This window comes from Pan troglodytes, chromosome 21, assembly GCF_028858775.2.
Source record: "Pan troglodytes isolate AG18354 chromosome 21, NHGRI_mPanTro3-v2.0_pri, whole genome shotgun sequence".
NCBI classification, from domain to species: Eukaryota; Metazoa; Chordata; class Mammalia; order Primates; family Hominidae; genus Pan; species Pan troglodytes.
The window spans coordinates 68,961,258-68,984,989 of NC_072419.2; the positions used below are offsets into that span (position 1 = coordinate 68,961,258).

Consider the following 23,732-nt stretch of genomic DNA (forward strand, 5'->3'; position numbering starts at 1 on the left):
ATACCATTCCTGGTCAAAGCTGGGAATGATGTGTGTTCCAGGCTGGACCCTCCAGGCAGAGGCACCGGGATCCCACGCTGTTTCTGGGTTGGCCATTAACCTGCCCCTTGACCTGACAGCGTTTCTCTCTTCTCTCTCTACACTTCTCTTCTGATCTTTAGATCGATTTTCCTCCAAGTGACAATGTCCATAAAGAGAGAGGGAGGTGGAAATACAGGCTGTCACATTTCAGCTCTTTGGGGTGCCTCTAAAGATGATGTCAGAGAACAGTAAGTGGCCCACAAATGTGCAGCATCTGTTCCCAGCCTCCTGAAGCCGCCCGGACAGGCAGCAGTACGGCCCTGCAAGGCCACGGGGGAGCCAGGGGGTTCTTGCTTTCTTTTTCTTTTAATTATTTCCTCTCAAAAAAGAAAAAAAAAAGAAAAGAAAGAAAAAAAGCCCTGCTGGGATAGAACTTATTGAGTTCAGAATGTTCCAGGGCACATAATCAGGCTGCCCTTGTTCCAAGACACTGCTGTGCTCTGTAGCTGACCCCCGAGTCCTCTAGGGCAAGAGTAAGGACACAGTCGGCTCCCGAAAGCTGGTGCAGATGGACCCCACCATGCAGGGCCTGGAGTTGGGCCAGACCTGCAGACCCCCTTGATGGCCTGCGGCAGGACCCTTCACCTGGGTCAAGGCCTCCTGGCGCTCCTAGGGGCCTCTTGAGGAGCCTGGGCACCAGCATTTGCCTTTGAGGACAGGACTGAGGGCCTGCATTTTGCACGAATGTACCTGAAATGTTTGCTCTGGATTTACCTTTCCAATGGTGCCTATGCAGGAATCCGAAGAATGCCTGGTGGGGTCTGAGGCGGGTCTCAGGCCGGGAGCCCTCCACAGGCAGCAATATTTGGCTAGAATTTAATACCATTTTGTTTCTTTTTATCTATTTTTATGGTGACCTCTTTGTGGTAATTGACACTGACTTTTTAAAAAATAAACTTACCCTTTTAATCAAATATGTGAATTGTTTCAAGGAAAAACATTGTGTAAATAATGTTTTCAGGGGGTAGAATCCAGAAGTGAGTTTTGGAAACAGAGTCCAGTCCTGCTTCTGACATTTGAATTGCTTCTCCAGCATCATCACCAGATGGGCTACCTGTGCTCACAAGCCTCTGTAACAGGGAGCTCACCACCTCTCAAAGGCACCTTCTGTCAGGTCTGCCTGGAAATGCTGCTCCCGCAGACTCCGCACCTGAGGCCAGGTCTGCAGCGAAGCTCAGCCCCCTTCCTTCACAGGAGAAATACTTCTGGGTGTGCACCTTCCACTCCTGGCAGGGCCGTGAGCCCCTGTGGCAGTGCCTCACCCTCTGGGAGGGACCCTCTCCATCTGGGAACAATGAGGGTACTTTTTTCTCTTAAAGGGCAGTGTCAGGAATGGAAGCAGATACCCAAAAGCAGTGGGTCTCGCGGCCTCGTGTCTGCTTCCAGAAGTGGAGGGCGGCCTGGGACGGCGGGAGCCCTGAGGACACCACCAGGGGGGTCCCGGGACCTGATACGAGTGGGCAGGAGCCCCAAGCCCTGGAGGAAGGAAAACCATTTCATAAATAACTGCATGGGGTTGTGGGCCTTTTCTCACAAGCCGCAGCACCTCCTTCGTCTCTCCACGGTGAACCCACCCGCCACGCTATGCCACCAGGCCAGGTCCTGCAGCACCGCCTCCGTGGCTAGGACTTCCTCACCAGCCTGGGGTCGTGAGGTGGTCATTTCCCCCCTTACCTGACTTATCTCAGGATTCACACACACACACTTGACTTTCGGAAACTTCTTTTAAATTAATTTCACTGACACTAAAAGGGAAGCTTTGTGGAGTGTGATTGTGGTTATCTGTTAATACTTGGCAACAATTATGAGCCCTGATGTGAGCCAACTTCTTCCGTCTTATCCCCTTTGAGGACGCTCTGTTATCGCCCCCATTTTGCAAACGAGGAAACTGAGGCTCGGAGGCCTGGAGCAATGTGTTCCAGGACAGACGGCAGGAAGCCGGGGTAGGAATTCCAACAGGGAATTCCCTCTGTGGAAGGGAACGTGGCTGGCACCTCCCTGCCTTCCACCCTCAGAGCTAACGTGAAAAAGAAGACGGGGTTATGGAAAAGGCAACAGGCTGGAGATTCCCCGGATTCCCAGGCTAGGGCGCCGGTCTCACCGTGCGCGCAGGTGGGGCGCGTGCCAGAACAGGGCCTGGGGGTCAGGCCGAGACCGGCGGGCACCTTCACCAGGGCCGCCCGTGGCGTTCCCCCAGCCCCTCTGCCGCGGGCCCCACGTGGCCCCGACCCTGCGGCGGCCTTTCGGAAGGGCGGAGCTGAAAAACGGCCGCTTGGCTCCACTCGGCCCCACAGCGCCCAGGAGCGAATCCCGAGTCCGCTCGGAACCGCCTCGCCGCGTGGCCTGGGGCGGCGTCGCCACCGCGCGTTCTCGGCTTCCCGGCTGCGGCAGCGATGCCGGTCCCTGGAGCTGGAGCGGGGAGTCCGGGAGGCGGCAGCGCTCCGGAGAGAGACGCCCTGGTCCCCCGCAGCGCGTTCCCGCCTCTGTGCCCTGGGGGGGAGGAGGGGGCGGTCGCCGCTGCCATTGGCCGTGGGGGGTGAGGCGGGCCCCGCGCAGGAAACCCCGCCCCTCCCTCTGCGGCGGGGGCGGCCCCAGCGGATGAATGAAGCGGCGCGTGGCTGCCGGGGAGGCCAGAGCGTGGAGCGCTGCGCTGCGCGGCGGCCGGGCCCTCGAGACGGGGACGGTGAGTGCGCGGGGAGCGGGGAGCTGGCGCGGGTGCACAGGGCCCGACCTGCTGGCGTAGGAGCGCGGCAGGTGCCGCCATCGTGGGCGGGGGCTGGAGCGCCGGGGGGATGCGCGCGGGGGCGGGAGGCCTGGGCACCGGCCGAGCGCCCCGAGCCTCTCCGCGGGGGAGGGCAGGACCGAACGGAATCGGAGGCCAAATTCGCGGCTTCCCGCCGCCGGCTGCGCAGGTAGGAGCTCCCGAGTCGCCCGCAGGAGGACCGAGGCGAAGGGGCCCCACGCTGCAGCGGGTGCCGGGGGGAAGCGGGTGAGCAGGGGCTGCGGCCCTGGCAGGGACTGTCGGAGTGGCCGGGGCAGGTGACCTGGGCAGGTGGCCCGGAGCGCGCGCAGGCGCAGGCCCCACAGATCCAGCTGGGGACGAACGCGCCTCCGCGGAGCTCCAGAGTTGCGGAGTCACCCACCTGCGGCGGCCGCTGCTGCCGAGTCAAGGAGGAAACCTTCATGCACGGAAGTTTCTCGGGGGCGGCCGGGCTTTGTTCGCGCCAGAGGCGCTCGAGACATCTCCGGGAGGGGAGCACAGGGCTGGTTTCCAGCAGCGGCGGCGCCCCTTTCCCTGCCCCACCGCGCGACGTCCTGGCCGTGGCTTGGGGGGACCCGGGCGCCCTCCAGGTGCAGGCAGAGGTTCGGGTGCCCTCGCGTTGCTGATGGGCTCCCCTGACCAGGGAGGATGGAAAGGAAGGAGCAGGCAGGCTTAGCTGCCCTAGACCGGCCCTAGACCGGGAACCTGGAAGCAGATCTGACTTCCACTTCCAAGGGAGAAACCGCCTCCCGCATTGGCGCCCCGAGGGGAGAGAGAAGCCCAGCTAGGTTTCCGCGTGGTCTGCGTGGTTGGTGAACCCTCAGGCTGGGGGGTGCCCCGCTTGGCGTGCAAGGCCCTCTTTGGAGCTGCCGTGGGACCTGGCTATGCGTCCTGTTTCTGTCTGGAGGCGGCTGGAACGCGGTAGTTTTCCACATCGATGCAACCAGCTTGTCAGCTGCTGCTCCTCAGCTGTGGTTTTTGGAACTTGGGTTACCTCCATCTAATCAGAAACTGGCTCTGCGGAGCCCGGTGTCAGCGACGTTTTCATTCCCAGCAGCGGGAGCAAATGGATCTCAGAGGACAGCTCCTTGGTCTTAGCCGGCTCCGCTTGTGAATCTGGTAATAATGACGAGGACAGTGACAGCAGGGGCTAGGTGTTGAGTGCTGGAATGTGCCGGGCATGGTACCCCTGCTTTGAGCATCGTCTCATTCAGTCCCTAGCAACCCCACGAGGTGGCCATTATCACTCCCACTTTATAGATGAGTAAACTGAGGCACCAAGAGGTTAAGTGATTGACTCTAGGCCACACAGCTTGTAAGTGCTGAAGAGGTCTGACTCCAGGTTTGTCTGATCCAGGCTTGGGCTCCTGTTTTACGACTCTGTTCTTAAAGAGGCAAAAGGCGACTGCGGGGTCAGGCCGGAGACCCAGAGCAGCGTCCCAAGAGCTGGGCCTGCGGTTACTGGGCCAGAGTGTCTGTTCTGGGTTGTCAGTGATCGCAGGACACCAGTAGGATGTCGCTCGGGCCGAGACCACACAGCCCGACCTTGCTCTGTGCTGCTGGAGGGAGCCAGGGCAGAGGCCGGCCACTCGGTGAGACCTGGACGCTGACCACAGCCAGGCTGCCCTGACCGCCCTCGGCAGGCTGTGTCCTGCCTTCCTGCTGGGCAAGGTCAGCAGGTGGTGCCTGGAAAATTCTTCATGAGGGAGCTTCCCTCCCGAGTGGCCGTGACCTAATCTGTAGCTCACTGGGTGTGGCCCCTAAAGCAGGTGCTGGGCAAGTCCCTCCCATGGTGGAGAGCTGGCTGGGCATGTGGCAGGCAGGGCAGGCTGGGCCAGGTGAAGGGTGGCCAGGTGGATGGACATGCTCTCCTTGCTAGACTAAGCCCAGAGAGGCCGGCTCTCCTCGGGGCTCTGATGGGCCCCTTGGCTTGACCAAGCCCCATTGCAGTTTTGGCTCCAGGTCGGTCTGACTTCCAAATGGCAAAGTTTTTCTCAGCCCATTGTAGAATGAAAAGTTAACTCATCGAGCTTAGTATTGTGCCTACAAGGTCTTCGATCCGGATGTCTCCATGAGTGTTAATCCATTTCTGGGGTGGGTACTGCTGAGCCAATATACATTCCTGGATTCCTGGACTCGTCCACTGGAACGTGTTGGGTCCTGGCGCTTTCCCCGGTGGATGGTTGTAGGTGGTCAGAGATGAGCCACAGAAAAGCCAACGTGCAGCCTGGTGCTGGGGGCAGGAGGGAGCGGGGCCCTCGGAGCTCCAGGAGAGAGCCACGCCAGGCCAGCCCTCCTGCTTCCTCAAGCGGGCTGTGGACAGAGGCCACAAAACGTTCCCTCACGAGCCACATGACTGCCTCATTCGCAAGTGGCAAGGTGCACACTGTTGGCTTTTGGACAAGGACATGGGACAGTCCTCAGGCCTTGCTGTTACCTTCGTTCTGGGACATGGACCACTGTCTGGCCCCCCAGCGAGCTTGCTAAGTGTTAGCTGACTTCAGGCAGGATCTGGGTCTTGCCCACTTGTTGGAATGGGCACGTGGGGATTGTACCCCTTGAACAGGGAGGGAGGTGCCAGTAACTCACATGCTAGGTTAACAGGTTCTGGGTGACTCTGAGCCTTGGCCCTGCCAGGGGTGTGGGGAGGAAACTGGCCTTGCTGCTGGGACAACAGACTCTGGGCGTGTCCTCCTGTGGGCCTCTGCAGAGGAAGCAGACTGGGACTACAAAGAACAATCTGGTCCTGCGGACCCTGCTGCCTTCTCTGGCCCCTGCTGGCCCTTCAGGCTACGGTGAGGGTGAGGGTGCGGGTGAGGATGAGGGTGCCAGTGCGGGTGAGGACCCACCCACACCCGCACCCTCATCCTCATCCTCACCCGCACCCTCACCCTCAGTCCTCAGACACTGGGGTCTCCGGCTGTCTCCAACCCTTCAGTTCTTTTCAGTAGCCTCCTTCCCACCAGCATCACACAGAATTAGACCCTGGGACTACATTCCTGGCGGAAGGTGACTGCTTTTTCAAACCACGTGCCTTCTGCCGAAGCCGCTCCCCACGTAGCCCAAGCGTAGGGTGAGACTTGGCACCAGTGGCTGGGGTCGCTTTTGGGTGCCAGAGAGCCCAGATTCCTCTCCCTCCCACGCGCAGCCAGGCCCTTCCTGCCCACGGACCTTGCCTTTTCTTGGTGGTTTTTCTAATCTGGCAAGCCTTGGGGGGCACCTGAGGCATCGCCCCTCTGGCCCAAGCCGCAGGGAGAGCTTGCGATGCTTTGGGTGGCGTGTGTCGTCCAGTCTGCCCCAGGCTCACTTGGGGCCCTTGCATTTGCCACTGGACTCTGCCTTTCGGGAGGCGCTGTGGACCTGAGATGTGGACCCATGGGCCTAGGAGGCCACCTGGGAGGAGAGTGGCCCAGCTGTGCCAGGCAGGTTCCTCATCTGGACAGAACCCGCTCCCTGCAGCCTCTCAAGCCCCCCGAGGGCCCTTCTGGGTCTTGTCTCTCCCACACGTTGGGGGTCAGGTTTGAGCCCCTTTGCTGGCGGACCTCTGAGCTGCCCGCCCTTCCCTCCCACCACCCGCCCTGCCTCCTGTGGTGCACAGGGCTCTCCTGGAGGAGGGAGGTCCTGGGCATCCCCCGCCTCCTCACCTTCACCCTCAGGAGTCCCAGAGCCCTGGCTGCTCTGCACAGCAGGCTGGGAAGCAGGCCCTGTGCCCAAGGACTAGCCTGAGAACTGGGGAGGTCCTTTCCCCTTCCCCAGAGGACAAGGAGAGCCGTGAACACCACGGGTCTGTAAGGGCCCCCCCACATGCAGGAAAACATGAGTTGTGGCATCACTTACGCCTTCACTCACCAGTAGCCGAGGCACAGTGGGGGTCCTGAGCATGGGCAGGGCAAGCCACTTCCACCCCAGCCGTGGAAGGAGGCTGAGGAGGCCAGGGCAGCAGTGGGGACCTGCGGCAGGCAGGGCCTGCAGGGCTCCGGGGCCGGACAGGGTGGGTTTCCATTCTGAGTCTGTTTCCCATGAACTCCAGTGCTGACTGGGCCCACTTTGAGTAGGACGCTCAGTGGCTCATTCTCATTCTCATGATGTCTCTGTTATGGGTGGAAACTGAGGCAGAGAGAGGCCCGTGACCTGCGTGGCTTGGAGCCAGCCTCCGTCTTCTTCTCAAACATGCCCTTGAATGGCAGGAGAGTTTTCAGTTCCATGGATGGGATGATGAGTCGGAAGGAAGAGTAAACCTGCACACACCCGTGGCTTCACCCGTCCTCCCCACGCTCCCAGGTTCAGTGGGTGGAGACTGGGTGCAAGCCGGTTGAGGGACAGGTCCTTCTGGGCTGGCCCTGCTGCCGCACCCTGGCTCCCTCTTGCTCAGACAATCCTTCATTGTCGGCCCCATACAAAGCAATGGCTTCCTGCCTGCTCGCCTGTGCGAGGTCACCAGGTATGCAAATTGGGGTGTACCAGGCACAGCTGAGGCCCCCATATGCTGATCCCAGAGTCTGTGCCTCAAGCTAAAGAAGTGAAAGCTCCTTTCATTTATTCATCCAGCTTGAGGAAGAGACCCTGGGGTGAATGTGGAGATAGAGGAGAGAGTCCCAGGTGTCTTGGGGGGCTGGTGTGGCAGGGGAGGCAGCCGAGGATGGTGTGGGGAGCAGGCAGGTGCTCAGGGCGGGGCTGGGTGCAGGCCAGGCATGTGGCTGTGGCTGGCAGCCTCAGAGCCATCAGGTGCCAGGAGGAGGGACTCGGCTTTGCCAGGCGGTGCCTGGGCTGGAATCTGAAGAGAAAGGAGAACCGAGACCCTATGGTCCTGCCTGGCCTCCAAATTCTGAGTGGGGCCTGGAAGCTGGGACTGGGACATCCCCTAATGTGGAGGGGTGCTACCCACCCAGCCCAGCTCCAGGCCTCCCTGGGGACATTTGCTGGGCCACAGTAGGTCAGCCAGGCCAGGCCCAGGGGCTGGCAAGCTTAAAATACGTTTCTCAGAGATCCTGCATCCTTTCCACGCACTGCGCTGAGAGCGCTTTGCAGGGAGCCAGGCTGGGAAGTAAGTGCATGGGGCCTAGGGAAGTAGGTGGGCTTCTAGAAGTGGCACAGGCCGGGCTGTGTCAGCTGCCCACACACGGGGATACAGGCTGGCACCCCAGTTCCCACAGGCCGGGCTGTGTCAGCTGCCCACACACGGGGATACAGGCTGGCACCCCAGTTCCCACAGGCCGGGCTGTGTCAGCTGCCCACACACGGGGATACAGGCTGGCACCCCAGTTCCCACAGGCCGGGCTGTGTCAGCCACCCGCACGTGGCCACTAGCTCCTCCCAGGCCACTGTCCTGGCTTGAGAGGAGGGGGAGGGAGAGGTCAGCCGGATTCGTCTCTGAAGGACCCAGCAGAGGAGTCAGGGCCTCCTATCCCGGAGATGCAGCTGACTGACCAGGCCAGCATGAGGAAATCGGAAGAGAACTCTGGCCCCCGTGGCCTCCTCCTAAAATAGCGAGCACTGACCCATACACAGGTGCACACGCACACGTACACCCTCCCCAGGCCTGCCCCCAGCCGGAGGCTCCAGGGACACATTATCCCCCGGCTGATCGCCTTGGCCTAATTCACACCCTGGCTGCCAAGGCCTCTGGCGGCAACATCCCCCCTTCCTCCCCTGCGGGGTTGTTGTGGGTTAGAGCAGGGACAGGGCCTGAGGGGGCTAAGCTCCCAGGGAAAGGGCAGCTGGCTCTCTCGATGCACCGGAGGGGCAGTGTGGTTTGTGTTTCTCTCGGGCTGAGAGCCACCTAAGGCTCCGCCTCAGATGTTCTCCCGTGGACAGAGGCATCAGGGCAGTGGGGAAAGGATGGGCCGAGAGGTGAGTGGGTGCCCTGGGGCAGGGCAGCCACAGGGGGCCTGAAGTGGCTCACAGGCGGGGCCACCAGTCAGGGCTCCGGGCCTGGGCACATGGGCAGGCTCTGCTTCCAGGGGCTCCTTCCCACCTGCCGGCTGCATGGGAGCCGTGTGGCCGGAGCCCCAGGGGAGACCTTGTCCCTCATTCTGGAGCAGCCGTCAGGAGTACAAGGCCATGGGAGAGGGCCCTACTCCATGGAGGTGATGGACCCTCCTCCCGTGATGGGGCAGATTTCAGTAACTGTGTGTGCACAGGAGAGCTCAGCTGGTTCAGGCCTCCAGAAGGTTCCCGGGCGGCGATGGTGGTGGTGTGCTGTCAGAGCCTTCTCCCGGAGCCTGGCTCCCAGGGCCTTGGCTGATGACTGGAATTCACTCCAGGCTCCGGGCCTCTTGTCCCCACCGGCCAGGCGGTTCTGATTCGCAGCCATGGGCAGCTTTTGCACCCAGCTCTCGAGTGACCGCCCCTGGGCTCCTCGTGGGTGCGACTGTGTCCTGGGAGTCCCTGAAGCCCAGGTTTCCCACATAGCAGGCGTTAGGAAGTCGGTACCAAAGCATGGAAGGACTGGCTTGTATTAGTCTGAGTTATCCAGAGAAACACAACCAACAGGATAGGTGGAAAGAGATTTATCCTGAAGACCTGGCTCAAGCACTTATGGAAGGGGCAAATCCCGAGACCTGTCGCTGGCAAGCTGGAGGCCCAGGAGAGCTGATGGTTTCGGTCCAGTCTGAGTCTGAAGGCCCAAGAACCAGAGAAATGCTGCTGCAGGTTCCAGCCTGAAGGCTGAAGACCCAAGAAGAGCTGGTATTGCAGTCCAAGCCCAAAGGCAGGAAAAGACTGAGGTCCCAGCTGCAGCCGTCACAGGAGGAGGCCCTGTCACTCAGCCTTTGGCTCTATGTAGGCCCCCAACTGATTGGACGAGGCCCACCACCCTGGGGAGGGCCACCCTTCACATGCTAATCTCACCTGGAAACACCCACAGCACACCCAGAACGATGCTTGGCCAAATGTCTAGGCACCCAAGGCCCACTCAGGTTGACACATGAAATTCGCTATCACAGTGCTCTTGGCCCTGACCCTGAGACCATTGCACATAGCGTCAGAGGCTGTAGAGTGGGCCCTGCAGAGGCCAGGAAGCAGATGCCCTGGTGTTAGATGCAGTCAGGGTGTTCAGATGAGGATGACAGTGGACTCGACCTGGGATGCTGACAGGAGCCAGGGTGGCCTGGGGGCTGGCCGCTGGCCTGTCCTTCACAGGGGGTGCAGTCTCCTGCACCCCATGGCTGTTCCATCCCTGCCCCGGGTCTCCCACCCCCTCCTCTGCCATGTGGCTGCCACTGCCCGGCCTTCCACAACTGCCTTTCAGCCTCACCCCATCTGCAGACTCCTCATTGGCAGCACTGGGGTTCACCTGCATCTGGCCTCATCAGCGGGTGCAGTCTTATCTGCGATAAACCAGCCCACCCCATGCAGCCAGCTTGGGATGAGAGGACGGTCATGGGGTCCCCGTGGCCCTTGGAGGGAGGCCTTTGGAAGAGGCAGGTCCTTTGAATTTGGTCTGGGGTCAAGGCTGCCTGCAGCTCCCTCCCCAGCTCCGTAGTGGGGGCTGTATCCATGCGTCAGAAGAAGCCGCTGCCTTTTCCGGGGGAAGCTGAGGGTGTGGCTCTGGGATGAGGATGAGGCTCCATCCCTCACTGTTGCAGGGACCAGCTTGGGAAGCTGACGCACCTTTTTGTCAAAACCAATTCCAAGTGGAAAGAAACTATAGGCAGGTGTACATGTGTACACACACTTACACAGACGTGCACACACAGGATGCCAGAAAGAAGAATCAAAAGGACAGGCCTCCCTTCTTCCCCAAGCCCAGCTGCAATGTCCTGTTCCCCTTGGTGGGGCCAGTCCAGGGGCCAGGCAGCCTCTACGTGGGGCTGCCATGAGGCCATTCCAGCCCCTGAAACTCCCCTGCCCCACCCCACACCAGCTTATCCATAATGGGCCTGAGACCAAAAAACCAAAGGTGTGGGCCGCCGAGCTGCCCGCCTTAACGCGGACCAGACATCGTTACTCCAGTCTCCATTAGCAGTGAACGCAGAGGCGACGTTCACCTTCTCACTGAGCCATGAGTGCATCTGCCTTGGCCATCTCGGAAGCTAGCAGATCGCAGAAGGAAAGCAACATGTGAGTGGCGCAGGTGGTCCTCATGGGCCCCAGCAGCATTTGTCATTGATGGAACTGATGACCGAGACCAGGACGGGGGCGCTGGCTGCCTCCACCAAGCATGCGTCTGGCTGTCCACATTGCTGGACTCGGCCGCTGCGGCTAAGATGCTTTCATGTCCCACGTTGGGCTGGTTTTCGTGGCAAACGTTAGCCCTGAAATGTAAGTCCTGCACCGCACGTTCAGCAAGGACTCTCTCAGGTCCGGGCCAAGCCTTGACATACATGCTGGGCACCCACTTCTCCAGGCAGAGTTCTCATCCCTCTGGCTCACCAGCTCAGAACGGCACGCTCAGTAAATGCCAGTGCTTAGGACGTATCCATGTGAGGTCTTGGTACAATCCTGGAAACTTCCTTTGGAAAATGCATGAATGTGGGACCCTCCTCATCGCCCTGAGAGTCCAGAGTGTTGCCTGCCCAGCGTCACTCAACAACCCGTCTGTCCCCTGGATGGCAGGAGCCAGGCCAGATGCCCCATCATAGCCAGCTTTTGTATTTGCTCCTGTTGTCCTTTAGCCCCTGAGTCATGGAAGGCCCACCCTCCCCTTTCCAATCTAGACACCACTGTTTAGTGGGGAAACGGCCTCCCAGAGAAGATTTCCAGCTTCAGAAGAGAACCCGGAGCTGAAACTCTTGGGCATGATGAAGATGGAATGGGTACTGTCACACACATGCTGCTTGCGTGAGATTCAGATAAGGGAGGCTGGCCCGAAGCCAGGTCGCTGCTGGATCTCAGAAAGACGTCAGAACCAGGCCCCAACGGAAGCCCGTGGAGGTGCACAGCTGGTGAGCTGAGTGGTGCCACGTAATTCTCATCGTCTGCGGCCGTCTGATGGGCATCTGTCGGAAGCCACATGGCTAATATTTAAAAGAGGATTTTAAATTTGCTGATTTAAATGTGCATAATAGGTAACTTTCGGCTGAGCTTTACATATTTATGTCAGAGCTTTTAATTCAGGTAAAACAGCCTTCAGCTTGGAGCTGTTTGGACACCTACAACTACCTGTTCTTTCTCAGTTGTGGCTTTCATTTTCAAGAAGGAAGTCCTTCTGTTTCTCTGTGGCCATTGCTGGTCACGAAACTTAGCAATCTGGCTTCCTCTCAAAGCTATGCAGACGGGATCCTCCCCCTTCCCCCTTACCTGCTTTGGCCCCAGCGTCTGGTCCTGAGGCCAGGGCTGAACAAACTGCCTGTATGAGGCAAGCCCAGTGCCCGGGCATTGAGTGGGTGTTTCACGGCAGCCAGCGTCTTGGTTCGCAATGGTTTACGTGGGCTTGCCCACCACTGAGCATCCCAGGGACCCCATCAGATCCTTTGCAGAAGTGCTGCCGAATCCGACCCACTCCCCCTGCCCCCGCCTCCCCCACCCTGCCCCGCCCCGCACCCCCCACCCCCGCTCGGCCCCCCTCCCCGTGCCAGCACGTGCAGCTAGGCGGAACCTCTGAGCACTCTCCCTCCTGCGTCAGGCTGTTCCTTGGCCCTGTTGAGGCTCCTTCCCTTCATGTTCCGGCCCAGCCCGGAAATGAGGTCAAGTTTCTGCTATTTATGTGTGTGCGTGTGCACGTGTTTGTGTGTGTGGGTGGACCTTGACCTCCAGGCAGTCCTCAGGGTACTTCTTGGTTCTGTGTTCCTGCACTAAGAAAAACAATGCGAGGGAAACACACCCAAAGGCTGCCTGGGGAGTCTGCGTGGCTCTGAGCCTGGCCTGTCCTCCTCCAGGCCTCTGAGGTTGCTTTCTGTTTCGGCAGCCGGTGGAGATCCTCCGGGCTGCTGAGCGGCAGAGCCCTTGCGCCTCCCGTCAGTCCCGCCCTGGGGCTCTTGCTCCTCCGTCTTTTCCACTGACTCCTGGCATTCGAGTTCTTGTGTTACACATGCTCCTGGGACGTCATCCTTGTGACAGCTCGCTTCAGTAGAAAGCCTGTGGCTCGTGGGTGGCCGTGGGTGGCTCTCTGCCCCTCGGGGAGGCGTGGAGCATTGCTCTTACAATACGAAAGTCTCTCCTTCCACGCACACTCCCTTTCTGACACAGCAGGTCCCAAACCAGCCTGGCCTGCCAGCTCGTGGATAGGTGTTGGCATTGTAAATAAACCCCCGGGTGTGGCCGCGGGCACCCAGGGAGCAGGCCCCAGGCATGACTGCTGTGGAATCTCTGCTGTCCGAGGCCTCCAAATACGGCCTCAAACAGCCTCCCGGCAGTGTCCAAGGTCAACAGCGGCTGCACGTGAGTGTCACACGAGTGTGCACGGCTCTTTCAATAGGTGTCAGAAGGCAGCTGTGACGCAGACGCTCGGCTCTGGGGCCAGACTGCGGGGGCTGCATCCTCACTGCCACCGGCGGGCTGTGTGGCCTCGAGCAAATGACTGACCCCCCCTGGGCCTTCTTCCCCTACTGTGAGGCCTGGGATGGTGCCTGGTACACAGCTGGTGCTCAGTGTGCACAGCGGGTGTTAGCACCCTGCCACCCAGCGGGATTCTTCACAGCAGCTGCCCGCCTTCGTCCCAGGGAGCCTGGGGCTGAGGCATCCATTCGCTGAGAGGGCGAGACCTCCGATTCCACAGAGGAGCCCTGTGGGGACCGCGCTTCGGCGGAGGACGTGGCGGGAGGACCCAGAGCCCAGCTTTGGGGGCTCAATCCTGAGATCCGTGTGGCCTTGGGGAAGGGGTGCTGGTACCGCCAGATCTCTCCAGACGTAAAACAAGCCTTGCCTGGACCTGGGGGAGATCCCATGGCCTGCTCCCGGCCTGACCATGCTGGGCCCGGTTTATCTGCCTTCACAGATGAAGTTGCCCCTTTATTAAAAAACAAAACAAAACAAAAAAAGCCAGCAATTTGTCATCCCCAAATGCTGTAGTGTCCGTCAGCATAGGCCTGTCCCAGGGCTGGTTCTCACTGAGGCCCCTGTGTCCCCTTGCAGCCCCATGTCGGATCACCGGCTGCGCCTCCGCTCCCACCCGCCACGCTGACCTTAGAGTTTGTGTGTATGTTAAGCTCTAACTCTGCCTCAACCCCAAGGTCATCTCTCTGGGCCCTCCTCAGGCCTCTGTCATCTCCCAAATTCGGGGGCACATGTGACACCTGTTCGCCTCCGTGGGGGCTGCTGTAAGAAATGACCACACACCAAAGGGCTTAAAAAATAGCTTATTCCCAACCAAACACTGCATGTTCTCACTCATAGGTGGAAATTGAACAATGAGAACGCTTGGACACAGGGCAGGGAACGTCACACACCGGGGCCTGCCGTGGGGTGGGGGGAGGGGGGAGGGATAGCATTAGGAGATAAACCTAATGTAATTGACGAGTTAATGGGTGCAGCACACCAACATGGCACATGTATACATATGTAACAAACCTGCACGTTGTGCACATGTACCCTAGAACTTAAAGTATAATAATAAAAAAAATAGTTTATTCCCCCCAGCTCCGGAGGCCAGGAACCCAAAGTCCACACGGGCTGTGCTCCCCCTGGGGCTCTGAGGAGGGTCCTTCCTGCCCCCAGTGGCTCCCGGGGCTCCAGGTGGTCCTGGGAGCGCCACGCCTGTCTCTGTCTCTGTCTGCAGGTGGCCTTCTCTGTGTCATCTTCTCCTCTAAAAATGCACCTGTCACCGGGTTTAGGGCCCACCGTAATCCAGGGTGATCTCTTCTCAGATCACTCGTCACATCTGCAAAGACGCTTTTTCCAAATAAGGTCACGCGCTCAGGTCCCAGGTGAACGTGACTGCCCGGGGAACACGGGGGGCACCGGTCCACCCACCCCAGCCCCAGCGAGCAGACTCTGTAAGGAGCTGCCAGGAGGATCCTGGGGCATCACCCAGCCCAGGTCCCCACGGGACTGCCTGCTGTCCCTGCGTCTCCGTGCATCTCTGCGCATCGCCGGCTGTGGCTGGAAGGAGACCCCAAGGCCGGATACTTAGGGCTTCGGACTCTGCAGAGCCCTGAGCACGGCTGATGTGGCCCCGGCCTCAGCCTGATGTCAGTGGGCAGCATTTCTCACGCTTTGTGTTTTGGAGCCTCCCAGGGTGTGATGTTTCATGGGCTGAATAAGCTTCCAGAAGCGCCGGGGTCCCTGTTGAATGTACAATGTGGCCCAATATGGACATGCCACCGCCCACCCCACCCCAGCTCCACAGTGAAGACAAAAGACCCCAGACTGTGGACTTAGACAACAGAAACGGGCCCTTTCTTACTGCTGAGGACCAGAAATCAGGGATCATGGTGTCTGCAAGGCCGGCCCCCCTCGGAGGCTGTGAGGGAAGGAGCTACTTCCGGCCTCCCTCCCGGGCAGGGGAATGGTCTGCACATCCACATTCCCTGTTTATAATATGGACACCGGTCAGATTGGATCAGGGCCCACCCAATGTCCCTGTTTAACCTTAGTCACCTCTTTAAAGGCCTGAGTTTCAAAAACTGTCATATTCGGAGGTATTGGGGTCAAGGCTCCAAGACAGCTTCTTTTAGGGGTCACAATTCAGCCATAACAGGAGGTGCCCCAGATGGCAAGCACCTTGAGGTCTGCGAGAAAGACCCTCCCAGGGTGGGGGCAGCACAGGTGTTCTGTATCACAGCAGCCCCGGGAAGGACCCTCTCAGGGTTGGGGCAGCACAGGTGTTCTGTATTGCAGCAGCCCCTGAAAAGACCCTCCCAGGGTGGGGGCAGCACAGGTGTTCTGTATCACAGCAGCCCCGAGAAGGACCCTCTCAGTGTGGGGGCAGCACAGGTGTTCTGTATCACAGCAGCCCCGAGAAGGACCCTCCCAGGGTGGGGGCAGCACAGGTGTTCTGTATCACAGCAGCCCCGAGAAGGACCCTCCCAGGGTGGGGGCAGCACAGGTGTTCTGTATCACAGCAGCCCCGAGAAGGACCCTCTCAGGGTGGGGGCAGCACAGGTGTTCTGTATTGCAGCAGCCCCTGAAAAGACCCTCCAAGGTGGGGGCAGCACAGGTGTTCTGTATCACAGCAGCCCCGGGAAGGGGGGCAGCACAGGTGTTCTGTATTACAGCAGCCCCTGGAAAGACCCTCCCAGGGTGGGGGCAGCACAGGTGTTCTGTATCACAGCAGCCCCGAGAAGGACCCTCCCAGGGTGGGGGCAGCACAGGTGTTCTGTATTACAGCAGCCCCTGGAAAGACCCTCCCAGGGTGGGGGCAGCACAGGTGTTCTGTATCACAGCAGCCCCTGAAAAGACCCTCCCAGGGTGGGGGCAGCACAGGTGTTCTGTATCACTGCAGCCCCGAGAAGGACCCTCCCAGGGTGGGGGCAGCACAGGTGTTCTGTATCACAGCAGCCCCTGGAAAGACCCTCTCAGGGCGGGGGCAGCACAGGTGTTCTGTATCACAGCAGCCCCGGGAAGGACCCTCCCAGGGTGGGGGCAGCACAGGTGTTCTGTATCACAGCAGCCCCGGGAAGGACCCTCCCAGGGTGGGGGCAGCACAGGTGTTCTGTATCACAGCAGCCCCGGGAAGGACCCTCTCAGGGTGGGGGCAGCACAGGTGTTCTGTATCACAGCAGCCCCGAGAAGGACCCTTTCAGGGTGGGGGCAGCACAGGTGTTCTGTATCACAGCAGCCCCGGGAAGGACCCTCCCAGGGTGGGGGCAGCACAGGTGTTCTGTATCACAGCAGCCCCGGGAAGGACCCTCCCAGGGTGGGGGCAGCACAGGTGTTCTGTATCACGGCAGCCCCGGGAAGGACCCTCTCAGTGTGGGGGCAGCACAGGTGTTCTGTATCACAGCAGCCCCGGGAAGGACCCTCTCAGTGTGGGGGCAGCACAGGTGTTCTGTATCGCAGCAGCCCCTGGAAAGACCCTCCCAGGGTGGGGGCAGCACAGGTGTTCTGTATTGCAGCAGCCCGGGGAAGGACCCTCTCAGGGCGGGAGCAGCACAGGTGTTCCACATCATGGCAGCCCTGTTTATTCGCCGGTTTATTTCTGACGGGGAAAGCCCTTATGATGCAGAGAGGCTACAGCCACCTGGGTTCCCCAGAAGGCCTTGGGCAGTAGGGGGGAGCTGTTGCTCCAGGAATTGGTGTGGGGAGTGAGGAGGTGCCCTGTGGAGCCTCGGGATGGTGGGGAACAGGGCTGGTGAGGGCAGTGGGGTAGGGGCAGCGCAGGGTTCAGAAGGAAGATGGCACGTGGGCACGTCTTCCTGGTAACTGGTCCACATGGCTGCCGACTGCAACTCCTGTTAGCCACAGGCTGACCCAGCAGCAGCCAGAGCTTGGCGGCCAGGGGTGTCTCCAGTGCTGGGGGCTCACGTGGCCCAGGAGGCTGCTTCCAGCTCATTCCTGCACCTCCCAAACTCTGCACGGAGAGGAGCTCCTTTCTCACGCCAAAGGGTACAGAAAGCTGCCAGAGTGTGAATTTAAGGAAGAACAAGGTCAGGCTCCAGGACCAATGTGGTAGACCCCTGTGGAGTCCATCAGGGCCACTTGGCTGCAAATGGCAGGGGACATGGCTGACACAGCGAGCGGGGGCAGGGCGGGGTACAGGGCGGGGTGACCTGGGACCCCAGTGTCTGACTCGGCCTCTGCGTCTCAGCTCCACTCTCCACCGCGTGGCCCCATCTCAGTAGGCCTTGCCCTCGTCACAGCCCTGACGTCACACCGCTGAAGCGGCAGCTTCTCCTTCCAACAGTTCTAAAAAGGGCAGGAATTGAGTCCCTGTGAGCAAGCTGGGCACAGCCCCCGACCTTTCCGCAGCGGAGCTGTGGCTGGGAGACACAGTGCCTGAGTGTGGGCCTGGCCAGACGCCACCCTGGATTTGGGAGGCTCTTGAGACAAGGCAGGCAGAGCTTTGAGCCACCCCCATGATGGGTGTGCTGGAATGTTCCCTCCTGGATGTGCTGTACCCGTGGAGAGACGTGAGCTTGCTAACCAGACATTCTTCTCACAGGACACACCAGCCCCTCGGATACCACTTGGCCACTCCCGCTGAGGCCACTCCCACTGCGTGGCTGAAGCCTCGAGGTCACCAGGCGGAGGCACGGAGATGCCCCTGCATCAGCTGGGGGACAAGCCGCTCACCTTCCCCAGCCCCAACTCAGCCATGGAAAACGGGCTTGATCACACCCCGCCCAGCAGGAGGGCATCCCCGGGCACACCCCTGAGCCCCGGCTCCCTCCGCTCCGCTGCCCATAGCCCCCTGGACACCAGCAAACAGCCCCTCTGCCAGCTCTGGGCCGAGAAGAGTGGCGCCCGGGGGACCCATGAGGTGCGGTACGTCTCGGCCGGGCAGAGCGTGGCGTGCGGCTGGTGGGCCTTCGCACCCCCGTGCCTGCAGGTCCTCAACACGCCCAAGGGCATCCTGTTCTTCCTGTGTGCGGCCGCATTCCTGCAGGGGATGACTGTGAATGGCTTCATCAACACAGTCATCACCTCCCTGGAGCGCCGCTATGACCTGCACAGCTACCAGAGCGGGCTCATCGCCAGCTCCTACGACATCGCCGCCTGCCTCTGCCTCACCTTCGTCAGCTACTTCGGGGGCTCAGGGCACAAGCCGCGCTGGCTGGGCTGGGGCGTGCTGCTCATGGGCATGGGGTCGCTGGTGTTCGCACTGCCCCACTTCACGGCTGGCCGCTATGAGGTGGAGTTGGACGCGGGTGTCAGGACGTGCCCTGCCAACCCCAGCGCGGCGTGTGCGGACAGCACCTCGGGCCTGTCCCGCTACCAGCTGGTCTTCATGCTGGGCCAGTTCCTGCATGGCGTGGGTGCCACACCCCTCTACACGCTGGGCGTCACCTACCTGGATGAGAACGTCAAGTCCAGCTGCTCGCCCGTCTACATTGGTGAGTGGGGCTGGCGGGGTAAGCACTAGCAGGGGTGGCTGAGGGCAGTGTTGCAGGAGTGAGGGTAACTGGCCGGAGCCAGCCCCGCCCCCTGCCTTCGTGTACCCCTTGTCTGCATGGCCCTGGGGCTGCTGCAAGAGGTGGCAGGGGAGGGGGGTCCGGCCTGAGGCCCAAAGCTGACGTAAGGGACTCCGGCTTTCTCATGTGGACCCTGCTCAGGGCTCCAGGCCGCTGTGCCCGGGAGCCTCAGTGCAACCCCTGCATGGTGTCCAGCCCACCTTGCCAGGACCAAGGGGCACAGAGTCACTAGGCGCTGGGTGGCACCAGGTCCAATGGCGGCAGACCTCATGCTCCGGCTGGGAACCTGGCACTTGCCTGGGAAGGAGTTTGATGTGGGATAAGTGACGAGGGACAGAGCCCCAAGGCCACACCCATGTTTCCCTGAAAGCACCATGTTGGCTCCATCAGCCACATAGAGGTGGAGGGACAGAGCCCTGAGACCACACCCATGTCTGCCCGTAAGCACTGTGTCTGCTCCGGCAGCCACATAGGGGTGCGGAAAAGACCGAGCAAATCTGGAGAGTCAGAACTTTAAGGGGAAAAATAACATGAAGCAGCTCATGGCTGCTTCACAGCTACCTAAGAGTAAAGATCTATGTTATAACTCCATGCCAGGCAGCTGAGCTCACTGCCCTGGGGCAGCCCTGGGCCCCTCACTGGCTTCCTGCTCCTGTTTGTTGAGATGTAGGGAAGCCCCATGGCCCGTACGACATGGCCGAGTTGACCCAGTGCACGACCCGCCTGACCCCACTTCTCGGCGTCCCCCTGCCTGGCTTGGCTCTCCTGGGAAGGGCATCGTAGGATGGTCACGGGGAGCAGCTGGCCCCAGCTGGACTCTGCAGTGACCTCAGCCTCCTCATGTCCTCCTTGAGCTCTGCTCATCCCAGTCACCTGGCAGTGCTCGTCCCAAGAACCCAGGCGGGCGTTGAGATCACCTCACTCCAGCGAGGGGACATCCCACCACACTGAGCCTTCCAAATCCCGGCCTGTGGGAGAGTGAGCGTGGCTGGGCGGAGGGGCTCAGGCCTCTCTGGTCCCTTTCCCCACCCTGGGCCCCTAATTCCTGCCAGTGTCCGTCTGTGCGGCTACTTAGACGCCCTGCAAACGGGGCTTCGAGGGCCTTTGCCCTTTCGTAAGGGAAAGACAGTGCGCTTGGCTTTGAGGGGGATTTTTAAAGGTTGATGCTGACCCATATCAGGCCCAGTGGCAACTGCACAGACTCGTCTAACTTAAAGAGGCCCATGAGGGGAGTGGGCTGGAGATGCAGAACGGCGGGTGCGGGGCTTCTCTCAGGCACGGGGCCCCACGTGGCCCTCCGCAGCCCCTCGGTGGTGCACAGCGGCCCTGACGCCTCTGCCTCTCTCGCAGCCATCTTCTACACCGCGGCCATCCTGGGCCCCGCTGCCGGCTACCTGATCGGAGGTGCCCTGCTGAACATCTACACGGAAATGGGCCGACGGTGAGTGGCCGCGCACCCAGCTGCCTGCGCTGGAGAGGCCCACGTGTCTCTGGAAGGGGGTTCAGAGTCAGCAGGGCCCACTCTGAGTCAGGCCGGGCGCGGCGCAGGTGCTGGGCACCCCCCGGGCTGGAGGGAGTCAAGGCTGGGCTTGGCTCTGGAGGACTCGGAGGATCTGTAGGGGCCTTGGGAGTCGGCCCCAGCGCAGGGGGCAGGGCAGGCAGGCAGTGCCCGAGGCCTAAGCGCTTGCAAAGCCCAGCGAGCCCTGGCCACTAGTTCCCTAATGAAACTGAGATTCTTCTGTTTCTTTTCCTTTCTTTGTATCTTGTGTGTGTGACCCTAGTTTCTGTAAATGTAAGCAGGAGAAAGCAAGGAGGGGTGGAGGGAGAGGCAGAGAGAGACAGAGGGAAAGACACGTAGAGACAGACCAAGACACAGAGACAGATGGAGATAGAGATACAGAGGGACAGAAGACAGCGACAGGCAGAGAGAGACAGAGACAGATGGAGATGGGGAGGCAGAGGAGACATGTCCTTGCTGACTGCCAGTGCTCTGTGGGTTTGGGCCCCCCATTCATCCCTTGCCCATCCTGCACTTGTGAAGTTTCCAAGGTCCTCTGTTACTCGGCCTGGGCACCGCTGCACCTTGGGACTCTTTCTGCAGATGGCGCCTCTCCTGGAGGTCTCTAGCACTCTGACCTCTTACAAAAGCCCCTCTGGCCTCGGATTGATAATGTGGGGTCAAGTGTGTGCGTTCTGGGCAGAGCCTGGAGGTAGGCTGGAGCTCGTGTCCCGGGTCTGGATGCTTCTCTCAGTCTCTGTGCCCCTTCTGGCTCCGGGATCTGGGCCCACTTTGCACAAAGTGGGGAGGCAGAGCGGGGTCTAGCCCCCGGAGGTGGCCGCAGCATTTCTGCGCTGGAGCAAGCAGGTGCCCCCTGGCTGCAGCCTTGCAGGATGTTGGCGCTCCCTGTGTCCTCTGTCTGTCTCTGCGGCTCTGCTCCCGGCCTTTGCTGGCCTTTTGCCCTCCCGCCACCGCCTCACTGTGAAGACGCATCCCCGAAAGCCCAGAGCTTGTCCTCACTGTGAAGACGCGTCCCTGGATGCCCAGAGCTTGGATGGGCTTCTACCACTCCACGGCTGCCTCAGCCCATGGTTCTTTTCCACTCGCCTTTTCGTTTGAAAGCACTTATGTGCAAATTGCCACGTGCACAACAGTCCCTTCGTGGGGAGCTCTCAGTGAGCTCCAGCTGAGCCCTCTGGCGTCCCTGGGAACCCCGTCTGTCACCCTCTGCACTGTGGGGAGGGATGCCTCCTCCTGCTGTTGCCTGGAGAGGCTGCTCCTCTTAGCGCCCAACCCCACCGTGGTCTCAGGACCAGGCCACAGGTGGCATCTCCAGCCCTGGAGTGTGGGCCAAGGCATGGAGCCATCTGTCTTGGGGGACAGCTAAGCCAAGGTGGTGTTTGCTTTAGTCTGCAAGGAAGGGACAGGACCTGTGGCCAGCAGCACCAGGGGCCTGTGTTGACCAGCGTGCAGACAGACCCTGGAGGTCTGCCCGGAGGAGGGGCCAGCAGCCCACAGTGTGTGTGCCATGGAGGGCACAGGTGGGCTGCACGCTGACTCAGGTGCCACTGCCTCTTCCACAGGACGGAGCTGACCACCGAGAGCCCACTGTGGGTCGGCGCCTGGTGGGTCGGCTTCCTGGGCTCTGGGGCCGCTGCCATCTTCACCGCCGTTCCCATCCTTGGTTACCCTCGGCAGCTGCCAGGTGGGTTTCCCTTCCCCAGCCCAGCCTTCACATTGGAAGACTGTCCCTTAGTCTTCGCGAAGGGGGCACCCCGTTTCCTCTGCTGTCTTTTTCCCCACCATGATCAAGTCTGTGGCACACCCTCATTCTCAGTGTTCTTCCCATCTGGGTGGAGAGACGCCTCCTGGCTGTGGCACAAGGCAGGTTGTGTGTCCATCCTGTCCTGAGGCCTCCCCTCTGCCCCAGCGGCTTCTCCCCCTCAGGCCACGGAACAGGCTTGTCCCAATCAGGGCAGGGCCTCCATCCCCTCCTTCCCCCAGCCCCACTTCGGGCCCCAGCTCTCCCACACCTCCAAACCCGGCTTGTGCTGCATTCTCACGTGGTTTCTGTTCCAGTGCCGCCTCCCCGGGGCTGTGAGGGCTGCAGGGATGTCAGACAATGACGTTCCCAGACCGGGGAGGGGCAGAGGAGTGGGGGCAGAGCCTCTCTCGGAGAAGTCCACCTCCGGGAGCCCCCAGCCCCAGCTCACTCTGTGCCCTTCCAGGCTCCCAGCGCTACGCGGTCATGAGAGCGGCGGAAATGCACCAGTTGAAGGACAGCAGCCGTGGGGAGGCGAGCAACCCGGACTTTGGGAAAACCATCAGAGACCTGCCTCTGTAAGGACCGGGGTCGGGAGGGTTCCTAGTGTCCTCAGACCCTTTAATGGCCCCCATCTTGGGGGAGTCGGTGAGACCCCTCCGGGATCATGATGGGGACGCAGCCCCTAACCTCTGTCGTGACCCTGGGCCAAGAGATTAAGGAGCAACAGATAGAGCCTCCTGGGCCAGGGGCTGCAGAGCCGTGGGAGAGTCCCAGAGTGGGGCCGGGGCCTCGGCCCGCACCCAGGGAGCCATCACTTCACTCATACAGTGTGGAGACTCCTGTGGGCTGCGCCTGGCTCCCAGTGGCCACGGAGCAAATCCCTTCCACACCAGCAAGTCTCCCCGTGGCCTGTGTGTCCCGGGGTCCCCAGGGAAGCTGCATTTGACTTGAGACCCTTCCCTCACCATGACCCCCCACACTCTAATTCCCTTTCATCAGGCGTCACCTGTGCCGTAACCCCCGGGCCCTGGGATGCTGCCCCCCCGTCTCCCTCCCTCCCTCAGAGTCTCTGAGGACCTCCCCCTTCTACCCGGCGTGTCCCGCTCACCCTCCGGGGAGGTTGCTTGCTTTGCCGTCTGCCTTGGCTGCCTTCCCTTTCTGCTGAGTGTGGTCCGGCCTTGCTTTGCTGTCTTGCTGCACTGCTAGGGTGAACCTGGGGCCCTGAGCCAGTGGGGTCTCCTGGGGATCATGCCTTCCCTGGGGGGCTCTCCCCAGGGCTGGGCACAGGTGGCCCTCAGGGTGGCCACCACCCAAGTCCTCAGCCTCTGAGGCCCCAGCACGGGGAAACTCGTGTGCCCTTGTAGCAGCAGGTCCCTGAGCTCACAAATGGCCGTGTCTCACTGGCCATAGTGGGTGGAGGGTGTGGGCAATGGGTGAGTCCCTGCTGCCTGCCCTCAACCAGGACAGGAGGGAAGGCATCAGGGCCAAAGGTGGCCCCTCAGAAAGCCCCGAGCTGTCCACGGCAGAGAGGAGCAAGGCTGGATGAAGATGGGAAAGAGAGGCCTCATTAGGGCCCTGATAGACGCCCCCACAAAGGAGCTGGGAGCTGCCTGCTAAGGAGGGTGACCCCATGGGCCGAGCTGACCCGGGGCCACGTTCACCAGGAGTTGGGAACAT

At 60.8% G+C, this 23,732-nt stretch overlaps 1 protein-coding gene and 1 long non-coding RNA gene across 9 annotated transcripts in view; one reads left to right on the plus strand and one right to left on the minus strand.

Moving 5' to 3' along the window:
* Window positions 1-2,653: 2,653 nt before the first annotated feature.
* The window catches only part of SLCO4A1 (solute carrier organic anion transporter family member 4A1), a 47,921-nt gene continuing 26,842 nt past the window's right edge, over window positions 2,654-23,732 (plus strand). For 7 of the 8 annotated variants that reach the window (XM_016938255.4, XM_063802728.1, XM_016938259.3 and 4 more), the window contains exons 1-5: window positions 2,662-2,764; window positions 17,823-18,714; window positions 20,143-20,233; window positions 21,874-21,995; window positions 22,519-22,630. In XM_016938255.4, the coding sequence (XP_016793744.1) occupies window positions 17,919-18,714; window positions 20,143-20,233; window positions 21,874-21,995; window positions 22,519-22,630 (1,121 nt within the window). In that variant the 5' untranslated portion in view covers window positions 2,662-2,764; window positions 17,823-17,918. Of the gene's footprint in view, window positions 2,765-17,822; window positions 18,715-20,142; window positions 20,234-21,873; window positions 21,996-22,518; window positions 22,631-23,732 lie in introns of all 8 variants that reach the window. The other variant, XM_016938256.3, reaches the window with a different exon arrangement.
* Window positions 9,282-12,284, minus strand: LOC134809154 (uncharacterized). The gene is made up of 2 exons (XR_010154159.1): window positions 12,083-12,284; window positions 9,282-11,799 (listed from the first exon to the last, which is right to left on the minus strand). It is a non-coding gene; the product is annotated as an uncharacterized LOC134809154 (long non-coding RNA).